This window comes from Fopius arisanus, unplaced genomic scaffold (genome assembly GCF_000806365.1).
Source record: "Fopius arisanus strain USDA-PBARC FA_bdor unplaced genomic scaffold, ASM80636v1 scaffold00053, whole genome shotgun sequence".
Lineage (NCBI taxonomy): Eukaryota > Metazoa > Arthropoda > Insecta > Hymenoptera > Braconidae > Fopius > Fopius arisanus.
Window position 1 is genome coordinate 769,118 of NW_011887792.1, and position 13,059 is coordinate 782,176.

At 36.9% G+C, this 13,059-nt stretch overlaps 1 protein-coding gene, 1 long non-coding RNA gene and 3 other non-coding genes across 5 annotated transcripts; 2 read left to right on the top strand and 3 right to left on the bottom strand.

The window, feature by feature from the left end:
- Positions 1–240: 240 nt before the first annotated feature.
- LOC105268103 (alanine--glyoxylate aminotransferase 2-like) lies at positions 241–6,118 on the bottom strand. Its single transcript, XM_011307391.1, has 9 exons — positions 6,049–6,118; positions 5,694–5,792; positions 4,740–4,858; positions 3,941–4,175; positions 2,658–2,748; positions 2,276–2,484; positions 1,809–2,034; positions 724–1,122; positions 241–632 (listed from the first exon to the last, which is right to left on the bottom strand). The coding sequence occupies exons 2-9, from the start codon at positions 5,780–5,782 to the stop codon at positions 534–536; spliced, it is 1,467 nt and encodes a 488-aa protein (XP_011305693.1). The 5' UTR covers positions 5,783–5,792; positions 6,049–6,118; the 3' UTR covers positions 241–533.
- LOC105268102 (uncharacterized) lies at positions 5,784–7,247 on the top strand. The gene is made up of 3 exons (XR_892303.1): positions 5,784–5,873; positions 5,999–6,142; positions 6,487–7,247. It is a non-coding gene; the product is annotated as an uncharacterized lncRNA (long non-coding RNA).
- TRNAS-AGA (transfer RNA serine (anticodon AGA)) lies at positions 7,074–7,155 on the bottom strand. Its single transcript has one exon. It is a non-coding gene; the product is annotated as a tRNA-Ser (tRNA).
- Positions 7,248–9,697: 2,450 nt separating the features above from the next.
- Positions 9,698–9,779, bottom strand: TRNAS-AGA (transfer RNA serine (anticodon AGA)). Its single transcript has one exon. It is a non-coding gene; the product is annotated as a tRNA-Ser (tRNA).
- Positions 9,780–9,994: 215 nt separating this feature from the next.
- TRNAS-AGA (transfer RNA serine (anticodon AGA)) lies at positions 9,995–10,076 on the top strand. Its single transcript has one exon. It is a non-coding gene; the product is annotated as a tRNA-Ser (tRNA).
- Positions 10,077–13,059: the final 2,983 nt, after the last annotated feature.

The following is a 13,059-nucleotide window of genomic DNA, read 5'->3' on the forward strand; positions in this document are numbered from 1 at the left end:
TCTCTCACGTCCACGTGAAATTACATTTTTATGACCTTTGACAGGCTACAGTTGAATGACAAAGTTGCCAAGCTTCAATCACAGATAAACAAGAACTCCAAACTCGTTCGGTCCAATCAGGATGTGAAGTCATGACTTCCGGCGTGGAATTGTCATTCAGGAGATGAAAAGATATGGGTTTGTAGAGGTGCACGTGCCAATATCCCGTCTACAATTTTCCCGATCAAATGAAGGACACACTTTGTAGAGAGAAATTTCATCATTTATTGAATCAATGTCGTGAAGTTTCGTCTCAGTCCAATGGTCATTAGTATCTACAATATACATTTACAGATCTTCACTTATTGCTAATAATTGCTAATAATAGATATCTCAATGAGAATCAGCATAATTCTCGTGATTTGGCACTGAAGTATTGGAAGTTGATAATTCAGAAATATACTGGGGTCAAGGTGCCCTGGTTATTGATCGTTGAAGCGGTTATTTGATTCAGTTATAGAGCGAAATTGCCCAGTCGTAATTGAAGGGTTTTCTCATTTCGCTCGAATAGCTACTGGCGTTGTTTCCTTGGTCTTCTCGGATGAATCGATTTCGACGGTTGTAATAACTGCTTCCAATATTGTTTCTGGAATCTGAAAGGTCAACCAATTCTTTCTTTAGGGCGCGATGAATCGATCAAGGAGAGGTCGTCTTTTCATGATGCTTTAGACAGAAAATACAAACCTGAACAATCTCAACTTCGACTTCCTGCAGAACCTCATCCAAAACCGCAACGAGATGATCAACATTCTCATTTGTGAATACCATGGGTGGTTTGAGTTTCAATATATTATTGTCCGGACCATCAGAACTGATTAAAATCTTCTCATCCTTCATCCTGGACACGACATGCTCAGCCTCAGCAATGGCCGGTGTCCTAGTCTTCCTGTCCCTAACCAACTCAATCCCCACGAAGAGGCCAACACCCCTGACATCTCCAATGATTCTTCTCCTCTGCTTCAACTTGATAAGTTCGTTGAGCATGTGCTGGCCCACCTTGGCTGCATTCTCCTGGAGTCCCTGGCGCTCAATCACCTCCATCACGGCATTCGCTATTGCGCAAGACACCGGATTGCCTCCGTACTGTTAAAACAAGAAGACACTTGGGGGATTTTCTCATCAAAATTTTTTTACAACACTTCCACCCTTTATCTGGAGTGGCGTAAAGTGTTACTCATATTTTTACAGCCTACAATAAAAAAAGTGGCGAAACAACTTTCCACTTTTTATGATGAGCGAACGATTTTTATAGAGCTGCGTAAAGGCAACTTGTGCACAGTGGAGTATTTCTCATTCGCAGGGTTGAAGGAAGGGGATTGGGGGTAGGGTGGGTATGAGTGTGATAATCTGCTGGCTTTAGAAACCGTTAACGGCGTCGTAAAAGCCGTCTTTCGAGGACGAAGGGGTTGGGTATCAGTGACAGTTCTAACGGCCAAGCGTACTCCGTTGTTTTGTGTGGCATTTCCATCTCTTGTGGTATTATAACGAAATGGAAATGGGAGCTCAATGGCTCCATATTTCGGGGAAGTTTGTCAGTTTCACAATGAAATGTGTATTTTTTTCTTTTTACAGAGGGATAGGAGGTTCAACTGAAATCCCTTCACTCGTTAAAAATTACTGGTAATTCAATGTGAAGCTGTTGCAATTGGAAATAACATGAGCCGAACTCTGGAATATGGATGTCGTCGTAAAACGGAATTTATCTGATTTAAAAGTCAAAGTGAAAGCAAATAGTTCAAGTTGGAGTTCATAAAGACGAGTATACTAACAGTGTTGAAGTACTCCAGTCCAGTCTGTTTAAAGCTGTTCGCTATCGCCTGTGTAGTTATGACAGCCGCAACTGGATGACCATTGCCCATTGGTTTACCGATGGTTACAATATCCGGAATTACGTTCTCACCGTAAAGTTGAAAAGCCCACATGTGGCTACCGACTCTTCCGAATCCCACCTGCACCTCGTCGGCAATGCACACCCCACCAGCTTCACGTACGTATCTGTAAAAAAGACTGATTTTCAGTGCCACATAAACCCGACAACCGAGAATCACCCGAATACTCAAGAACTAACGGACCCCTCAATGAAAAACTGTGCGGAAATTTCACGTGACTTTGTGGTCGTTGGTAATAATAATAATAATAATTTGCCAGAAAAAAATGCACCTTCCACAAGAGGAAATGGCAATTCGCAAGTTTCCCAACGATGTTGTACCTCGAATAATGGAAAATAGTCACGTACTTATAAACATTAGTGTAATAACTCTCGGGTGGTAGAATCTGTCCACCAACGGACATGAGACTCTCGGAGATGAATGCACGGAGCTTCTTCCCCTGTGATCTGACATCATCGCAAATCCTCTTCACGTCCTCAGCGTACTTCTCACCAAGATCCTCATTCGGATAGTCGGAGTCTCGATATTTTCCCCGGTAGACGTCTGGACAAGGTGCCTGTGCCGTTGAAAAAAAAAGAGAATAAGAATTCTCAACAAAAGAAAGTAGTCGAGCGAAATTTAGGATGGAATAGCACTGGATTTGGTGGAGGGTTGAAAATTGTCGGGTTCCAGACTGGAAAAATTGGCCTGGTAGGAAATGAGGAGAGTGGGTATCGTTTGAATTCTTACCACGTGCACCCAGTCCTTCTTGCCATTTTTCAGCCGATTAAACTTGTAAGGCGATATGTCGATCATCGACGTCAAGTGGCCGTGATAAGCGCTAAAACAGACGAAATAACCGTGAGTACTTCAATTTCCAATTGATCCCACGATTATTTTCCCTGCATTAAAATGATAATAATGTCGTAAGAATCCGTAGTTTTAGCAATGGCCTTGGAAGTGTTCATCCCGGCACTGAAAAATTTTATCAAACTACTCATTTAATTTTCCCCTGGAAAAATTCAACCAGAAAATATCTCAATTTTTTACACCACGAGTAACACAGAATTTTTGTTAATATCTTAATGAGTTATTAGCTGTTATTTCACGTGCCAACTTCTCGTTTTCTTATCAATAACGTCTCACGTACGTCGTCTCGTGTCACCTAAAATGACAAGAGTATTATGATGACCGATAAATCCTCGGGATGATTTCAATATTTTTCATTTAGATGCAGACGAGTGGAATTCAGCTCTTTAGATGTAGTAAGCTGCAAACAAGCAAAAAAACGTTGTGTGACATTAGTATTTTCTCACATACTGGTCATGTGTTGGTTACATTCATCTGGAATTTTCATACAAAGAGTTACAACATTCGCCAATTAATCAACCGTCAAAAACATCTAAAATTTTTTGTTGGAATATAGCCTGAGTCTTCTATGAATTGATTTTTTATGAGTCAATGGTTTCAAAAATGAATTAACATAAAGAGAGATGTTAGGACTAAAACATAAACATAAGCAATGAGGTCATGTGGCAGAGGGACTTGGGATCCTTTGTCTCGGGATGACGATTTTTCATTTAGTCTCGTTAACCACTTTTAGTCTGCTGAGGCAAATCATAGAGAACGGACATTTCTTCCTCGTGCCATTTTTAATAAATTAAAATTAACGTATTTAATCCACTGTGTTTAAATTATTTTCTCAGCCCCCCACCATATTCCATTATTTTTCGATTCCGTGAAATCCGGGCATCTTAGATATCGGGAAATACCTTCGACCACTTGAAATTCTAGATATTTTTGACGGTATCTTTCCGCTCATCCTCGCTACGAAGAAAGACGCAAGTGGCGATAACGATCGAGCGAATCAGCAGAAGGCCATTGAAAGAGTTCAAGAATTGATTAACAAGTGTCTTTCTTCGTCAGCAAAAAATCCCAGCGCTGGGAGCCAGTCAATTTTTTTTTTCTTTCCTTTATTTTTTCGTTGATTTTTTTCATTATTATTGTGAAACATTGATATCGGGATTGCTTACTGATCTAGAACGATGGTATCTCGGCTTCCGGTGTGAGCCTCAGCAAGGCGTAGAGCAAGATCGTTCGCCTCGCTTCCAGAATTTACGAGGAAGCACACGGACAGAGGCTCTGGAAGAAGTGATGTCAATCTTCGGGCGCATATCACCAAGTTGTCGTGGAGAAATCGATTGTTCGTGGACAATAAGGACATCTGCTCCTGTCCTGCTCTCACCACGTCCGGATGGCAGTGGCCAACTGTGAAACAACCGGAAATTCTATCACTTCACTAGGGAGTTGTTGATATCTTCTTCTGTATCATCTTTAGACATTATTATTATTATTGTTGTTATAGATTTTTATAAAAAAAAAGACAAGTCACCAAGAAGACCTTCCACATAATCTTTTATCGGTTATCCAAATGCTTTGTGAAAGATTCGCAAAAGATAAAAACATTAAAATAAAATCATTCATCAATGAGATGTTCTGTTTTCGATGACCTACTCCATCATCATTATCAGAAATTATGGCAAATATAATGGAAATCTGGTTTCGTTTGAGAAGATAAAGAACATGCCGGAAATTTCCACGCATTATCACTCTGGAAAATAGCAAATAGCAAGTCAATAGCATGACTATCGGCTAATATTTTTCGTAGACAAGTGATTTTCCATTATCATTGCTCTCGGTACCAGAATCCGAGTGATCATTAATTAAAATATCAAATTCACCAGTGGTGTAACACCAGTGAAAATAGATCGTCAAAATAGATCGGACCCGAATAAAACAAATCTAAGATTTGGTAATCGATTATATCATTACCATGCGCTACGTTGTTGATACAGTCGAGATAACGCTCACCCCTCTCGTCATACATGTATTGCGCGTTGGCACGAACTATTTTTAGGGGATTTGATTTGTAGAAAAGCTTGCACGATTGTCTGCAACAAAAAATTGCAACAAAAAAAAAAAATTCATTACACCAAAATTCAATTCAATTATCTCAATAATTACACGTGTATTGTAATAATTTATCAAAAATTGATATCATTGCAGCGAAATTCACTTGGTATAATATATTTCTGAGGAATCGGTGAACGTGTGGGTCATAACTCTCAACTCCATATCTTTCAGCATTGGAGAATATACGTCAATTGTAGGAGCACGTGCTACGTGCCCACCCTGGTACTCCCCTTTCTCCTAATCCTTTCTCCATTCACTCCTCCCCTCTCTCTCTCTCTCTCTCGCTCCTCCCCTCCCACCCCATCATTCCGGTGAACAGCGAAAATGGAACGAGAATGTGTAACATTGGCCCGAGCCACCTCTGAATTATCGTCCCATATATATAACCATTTTATCAAATTCGAGTCGCAGTACCTCGATAATATGCTAATTTGCGCGTTAGATCGTATTTGAAAGGGTCCCCCCATCCCCCCTCCCACCCTGTCGTCCAGTGTTATCGAAATGACCCCGGCAACATTGTCCCTGATAAATCTCCACCCGTGGTTACATACTATCTGGATATGGGTGGATTTAATTTTCCACAATTGGATGATATTAGTTTCACCTCTGGACAATAAACAATTGGCTTTATCCGCTGAATATTTCATCAGTATTTCATGAACAATCGGGTGTGGGTGATTAATTATCTGGGACAAACAGATGATTAAAATTATTTTTATGTTTCATTGGGCTATCTATTTTCCGGGTTGGATGGGGGTCATTTGGGAGGGCGTTGGGGAAATTTTGTGATTTTTTTTTTTACAGTTTACTCACCCGATGTGACGCTCGCGAAGCTTTATGGTGTCATTTTTTGACATTTGCTCGAGGGTCTCCGCCCGCGGAGCTGTTATTGTTGGTGTCATCCTCGGGAGTCTTGAATTTCAAGAGGATATTATTTGAAATTGTAAGTGGAAATTCATGGAAATTATTTTCGGCAATTGAAGATTTACTAAGGTATTAATGGATTGATTTTTTATGCTCTCATTGTCAATTTTTTTGTAGAAAATATGTTGGCGAAACGGAAAAAATGGGAGTGCATTAAAAAGTAAAATTTATGCATTATATGGATTTTCTTTTAGAAGCTATTTTCGGATATAAGCGGAATGAAAAAATTGAAGAGACGGTTTACCTGAACTTGGCCGGGCCGTCACGGTTCCTCGATTGCCGAATGCAGTCGTCAGCTGAGTGCCACGACCTACTACGTGTGACGTCATATATAGCGCGTAAGTTGGCGGGAAAAAAAATGGGGATGTGCGCGCGCAATGAGTAGTGATTCTCCCGCCACATAGATTGAGAGAAGGATAAAAATTGATGATTGCACTCATGAGTACACCTTTGCCCCCCAAACCTCCCGATAACAATCAATTTATTCCCCAATTCTGAGATTTTTTTTTTTTAATTTTATTATTTTTTTCATTTTTTCACATCAATTTTTCGATGATTCTATAATTACTCGATTAGTCTTGTCTTAGTTGTTACCGAATTCATGACTCATGGTCGCATCCTTTTTATTTCCATAATGTCATCGTTAATCGCTCATTTAGCCATTCGTTAATGTCAAAAATAGACGAGGCTGATGGATTAACATTAGCATTGACGGCCGCCTAAATATATTAACAAGGAAACAAAGTTATGGTGATTAGAATTGGGATCGCAAATAGTTTTGTTATCGGACGAGCGAGGGTCACTGGAAGATTGATAGTCACGTGAAGGAGGCTCGTACCGCATGTGATCACCGTTGGCACCCTCTTCCCCGTCGCCGACTGAATAACCGGAATGATAAAACGTATCTATTACATGCTAACACGTGCAGGAAGTTGTGCGTAATTGTCCCACATACACAACAATGAACATTCAAGCGAAGAAATAAAAATTACACAAAGAAATGTCTCGTAAGGAAGTTTCCTGCCCAAACTGAAGAATTTTTTCTCATTCTCATGATTGAGGCATTAACCAAATGTACGAACCAAAAAGAATTTCATCATCATGATGGAGGATGTGTATTAATGAATATTTAGAGGCAAAGAGGCATATATTATACAAATCTGGGCGAGATCATCGTCTGTGTCAGTTTGATCACAAGCAATCGCATTTTCTTCGCATTTTTTTTCGCATTTTTATGAATTAATAACCACTGGAAGATGACAAAATATTCGCAGTCGGTAGGATTCGAACCTACGCTCCCAGAGGGAATCTGATTTCTAGTCAGACGCCTTAACCACTCGGCCACGACTGCATTTTTTTTTTTACTTAAAGAGTTTATTGCCATCATATACATATATACAGTGTATGTACAAGTAGTAATACTCAATAGCCAGATCTACAGCCCGTGGCTCTTTACCTAATATAATGAGGCTTAATGTAAAGTTGTAATTAATTGTAGTTGGGGATGCAGAAAGATAGATGAATAGGGAAAATAATGAAGATTTGAAAAAAAAAAACCCTATGGTTGACGGCCACGACTGCATTTTTTTTTTACTTAAAGAGTTTATTGCCATCATATACATATATACAGTGTATGTACAAGTAGTAATACTTAATAGCTAGATCTCCAGCCCGTGGCTCTTTACCTAATATAATGAGGCTTAATGTAAAGTTGTAATTAATTGTAGTTGGGGATGCAGAAAGATAGATGAATAGGGAAAATAATGAAGATTTGAAAAAAAAACCCTATGGTTGACGGCCAAGACTGTATTTTTTTTGTCCGCTTCGGGGTGCATAAGCTACATGAGTTCAAGGTGAGAAAATAACGAATAAACAGTGAGGCTAGATAGAGAAGAGCTGTCCTTCAAGTTATGAGATCCAAAAAATTCCTCCAAGGAAATAAAATAGTAAATAGTTGGTGATTAGATTAGATGATCAAACGTTGTCTGTTATAAACGATTTTGGAATAAGATTTTAGATTTCAGATTTAAATCAGTGATCAAGAAACTGCTGGAATTGTCATTGCTGATTTTTCTATTATGTACATAGATTAGATTTACGCTTGTCCACTAACTACGCCACACCTGACGTCTCATTTATTATGACTTTATGCCATTCAAACCTAAAATTACCTGACGTTGTAATTAAGGAATGAAAAACAAATATAAATTTAAATAATGGCAGAAATGAAATTTTGTTTCACAGACCAGTGCAGCAATCAATCATTCCACAAATAATCTTGGTTTCCAGTGATTAAACTTCCCAATCCGATGAAAATTCTGTCAAATAAATTTATTAAATTGAAATCAACTCATTGAAGGCAAGAGTCCGAAGGGAGATTTTAGGCATTTAGATGTCTCGAGTATATTTATGTAGCACTGGAAAAAATTTCCATCACGTACACGATCAGCGTCTAAATCATATTTACACATCGTCCGCCGATAAAAATTCAATGATTCCACATCAGTTATTCCTTACCTCTCGCAATTATCTTTCGAGTGGGTAGAATACGTCAGACGTGTTCTTGATTGATCTGTCAGCCGTGATATTCAGTATCTATGGGATATTTAATCAACTATTAAAGACAATTGGGTACACACAAACCCAATTGTCTTTCTGGATAAGTAATGCGCACTGGCTTAGGTGAATAATTCAACGGGAGGAATTCATTTCAAATGCAATCATGAATTTATGGCTTTATTCATTTATTTTTAATTATAAATTAATTTTTCTACACTTATCAGCTTCAGGAATATCTGAGGAGATTTAATTCTACTATCTTTCTCTCTTGATACACGTGAGGTATCACGCGAGCACGTGGCTGTTATCTCCAGAGATAAAATCACACGTTTCCTTATCACTCATAGATCTGCAAGCGAATGATGTACATTTATCAATCGTTTACGCGAGTACTTGAAAGTACAAAAATTATGATTAAAAATTTTACGCTATCTCACGACCTCAACTCTTAATAAATAGATTCCGTTTGTTAATTGTGACGTGTGAATTACTCGTGAGAGTCTTGCTCGGATAATTATACGAATCTGGTATTTGCATATCATTTGATAAGGCGCCGGTAGCTCGACAAAAAATCATCCCGTATTGATCCCAGCAAACATTTCCGCTCCTCTTCAATCTACTAGGGAGATTAATTAACGTCAAATGAGAGATTACTGCGTGAAAAATGTCAAATGAGATTTCTGCAATTTTCCATTATTGCAGTGTTACGTCACTCCAGCCGCCACGGGTCAGCCGCGGATTTTATTAATCTTGGCGTTTTATTTCGGTTTCATCAGTTCAGTCCGGATTCACGAGCGATGATTATTCGTTATTATCGTGACTCATGAATTACGTCAGAGGGTAGATAACTAAGTTTGGGGAGATTCGCTTTATTTTGCACGTGTAATTGGTTTGATTTGAGATTTATGTTTTGACTGCTCTGCGCTTCGAGAGAAGATTGAGTAAAGATTTTGGGGTAATGAACTTAAAGGCGGAGTATTGGTGATGATAATTCGAAAATTATCGATACGTGAAGAAAAAATTTCACAAGTGGACTGCTATCTTCATTCATTAATCGTTCATCCAGCCTTTCTATTTTTTTCATCTCCTTACCATAAACTAGGTCCCAGACTCTCAAATCTTCTGTGATCCTATCGCAAAACTCCCATTCGATTCAAATTTTACATATTTTAATCAAAAATTAATTCTACAGATACGGAAAAAAAAACTAGAGACTATTTGTTGAGTAATAGAATGAATTTATCAAGTAAAACATGTCCCAAAACAAAATTTAAATCGTAATATAATAAATAAATAACAATAAATTTGTAAATTACACATTAAAAAAAAATGCTCGCAGTCGGTAGGACTCGAACCTACGCTCCCAGAGGGAATCTGATTTCTAGTCAGACGCCTTAACCACTCGGCCACGACTGCTACTGATAATATTTATTAAAACGATAACAGGGAGCTGTTTTACCCATTGCCTCGCGTACCGGCTTGACCCAAATTAACCGTGATTTTCTTCATAAATGATATAAAAAAAATTTCAATTCGTTAAAAAATAATAGCTGTTAAAATTATTCTTTTTTTTAATTGTTTTTGTGAACGGTTTAGTCTCTACTGAAATGTAAAATTATGATCTGTATGGAGCAGTCGTGGCCGAGTGGTTAAGGCGTCTGACTAGAAATCAGATTCCCTCTGGGAGCGTAGGTTCGAGTCCTACCGACTGCGATTAATTTTTTTTTCTCATTTCCTTCATAACAATTAATTAATACTAAATTATTATTAATTCTATTGATACCATTTTGTTAAACTGATTTATTCGATTGAGTTCACTTGATACGAAGACTATGAGTTTTGTAATGAAAAGAAAAATATTTGAATGTTAAAATGCCAAAAAATCGCAGATCAATTGAATATTAAAATGCCAAAAAATCGTAGATCAATTGAATAACGTGGACGGGAGCAATAAATTGACACATTATTTTTCAATATTCTATTAAAATTCCGAATACCTTTGATTACATCAGCAATCGACGATTTACGAAACTCCTCATCACAATATTCACAATAAAATCCTATGGCCGCTGCACGTTATCTTCATGATGAATAACCATAGACGATGGACTCGGTGAGAATATTAATCGGTACCTTACATTTTGTTTTTTATTCAGAGGAGTTTTCCATATTCCTGACTCAGTAATTCGTCACTAAAAATTGATATTTATAAAATATTTAAAACCTGCTCAGTAACACATAGAAGTTGAAAAATCTACTGATTAATTTTGGGTAGATGATTCTAATGATTTTCTCATATGCTTTATTATTTATGTAAAATGGCCGTTAGTGGCCAAGTAACATAAATCATTGTGACACAGATATATCATGATGTCTAATATTCACATACAATTATTAGGATCTAGTGCAAAAAGTCCAAACTGCGCAGATTTTTTAAACTGGTATCTCAACCAACTGAAGACTGGGACATTTTCCAAAAAGACTATTACATTTTTATTCAACGAAAAATTCATTCTGTTAGTGAATAATAATTTGTTTAAAAAAGTGAGATTACTATAATTGAAGAATTCCGTTGGTTTCGGAAATAAATTAAATTCAATCGATATCTTGAATATTTAATCTGCCGTAAGGCATTCAGCGCTTATTCTCAAACATTAATTTTTATTATTTACCAAAGGAGACAGACACACTCGTGAGAGCTCGCGTTTCTACTCCAACTATTAAAAGTTCCTTTTCCGTTCAATTTTATTTTTATCATTAAGTCTATACAAAGCTCTAAATCATTACTATAGCCTTGCCTCAGCGAAGGAATCTTCAGCAATTTTTCCCCTATTTGTTTTTTTTCCTTATTTTTGACCAAGTGTAAAAATAGATTTTCATATTACTCTTCATTTTTTTCCGTACTCTCACCTCTTCATTTCTCATATTTTTTTTTCCACAAATTACTGGCTAGAAATGGGCGAAACAGAATCAATTGGGAGAGTTCAATAATATCAATCAATAGAACGGGGACTGATGATTCGGTAGAAACGCGAGTTTACATTATTCAGCTCACTTTAAGTACGAAATAATGCGAGAAGAGGTACTTTTCACCGCGGGATCCTGATGACAATGACTAAAGACATTTCTAATATCGGGTGTTTTTTTTTTCGAAACAAGCTAGCATTTTTACTATGACATTTTTCATCGGTTATTACACACAAGTGACTAATTAGGCTAACACATTTTTTTATAATTTCATCTAGATATATAACCCACTAATGATAACTCTGAGGATTATTACAACGGTGAGACATCGAGGATTTCAGATTATTTTCATTACCTATTATTATCTCGAGATTATTCTCTAGTCAGTTTTGAATCTGGAGATTCTAATCTTTCTTCGTCGAGGAATCCAAAACTTTTCAAATTATTCAATTAATCTCGCTGACATTGAGCAATCGTAAAAATCAAACCCAGAGGATTATTTCGACGTGGTGTTTGCTGGTGGCGTATGAAAAATATTAATAGAAAAGTTTTTATCTGAGAAATTCCTATTTCAATTTTTATTGAAATAAATAATTTTTTTTATTATCGAATTTCAATATAAGTTCAATGTAATTGTGTGTAATTTTCTCAGAGAAAATGCGGGGGTTTTCCATGAATTTTTTTCATACGACAATAAAACTTGTATGAATTATCGGCTACCAATTGAAAATTGAATGCATAATTGAGTAATTGAGTAAGAACAGTCGTATTGACGATAAAATAATATTTTTAGAAATCTTTGCTAACACACTGTTCATTACATATAGGCGTATCTTCCTGATAATTTTAATAACCTTAAGATTAAATGCGATTCCCCGTTTGACATTCGCGTGCTTAATTTTCCTTATCCCCACCGAATTGCTCGACTTGCGATTACTAATGAGCAATTCGTTGGGTGCAAATTGATTTCTATAAATAATCCTCTTCAACAATGGAAATATTTAACACGGGAGAATACATATGCGATTACATAGACCCGTGACTTCATTACAAGTCATTCGTTATTTATCATTACTTGTTCATCATCATTTTTTTTTTGGGAAAAAGTTCATCCTTCACTTTTCCCTTTTTCACATAGATTTTGACGAGGCACTGTTCAGTGTTCATACTAGAAACAATAACAATATTTTATTAGTTTATTCGTTACGAATACGAGGACAGGAGAATTGTCCGGGGTGTGGGATCTCGTGGTGATAGCGATCGTAGAAAATAAATCTTCTCTCTTACCGTTATCAATGGAAGCTAGAGGCTTTCTGGGGTTCCATTAGGGGCAGATTTTTTTTTTTGGCATTCAGACGGTAGATTTTTTAACGTTATTACTGCAATTACAGGTGGAGATAATTAGATAATCGTCGGAATTTGTTAGAGCTCAACTGAGGGGTCCTGAACTGAATTTTTATTTTTAATTCAGTGCTTAATGAAGAAATTTTGAAAAATTATACAGAAAAACTCGCCCCATTCGGTATTCAATTTTTTTCAGAGATTTTGCTCAAACCTTCCGCCTTTTTTCTGCTCATTTTTTTCAACTATTATATTTAATTCGTTTATTCTGATAGACAATTTTTTGTATTGATAGTTTTCTGTTGAATTCCCTGGACTTTAATTTTATATACTTTTTGGTTCGAGCTGTTGCAGACGTAAGAGGGGAAAAAAGTAATAAATTTAATAA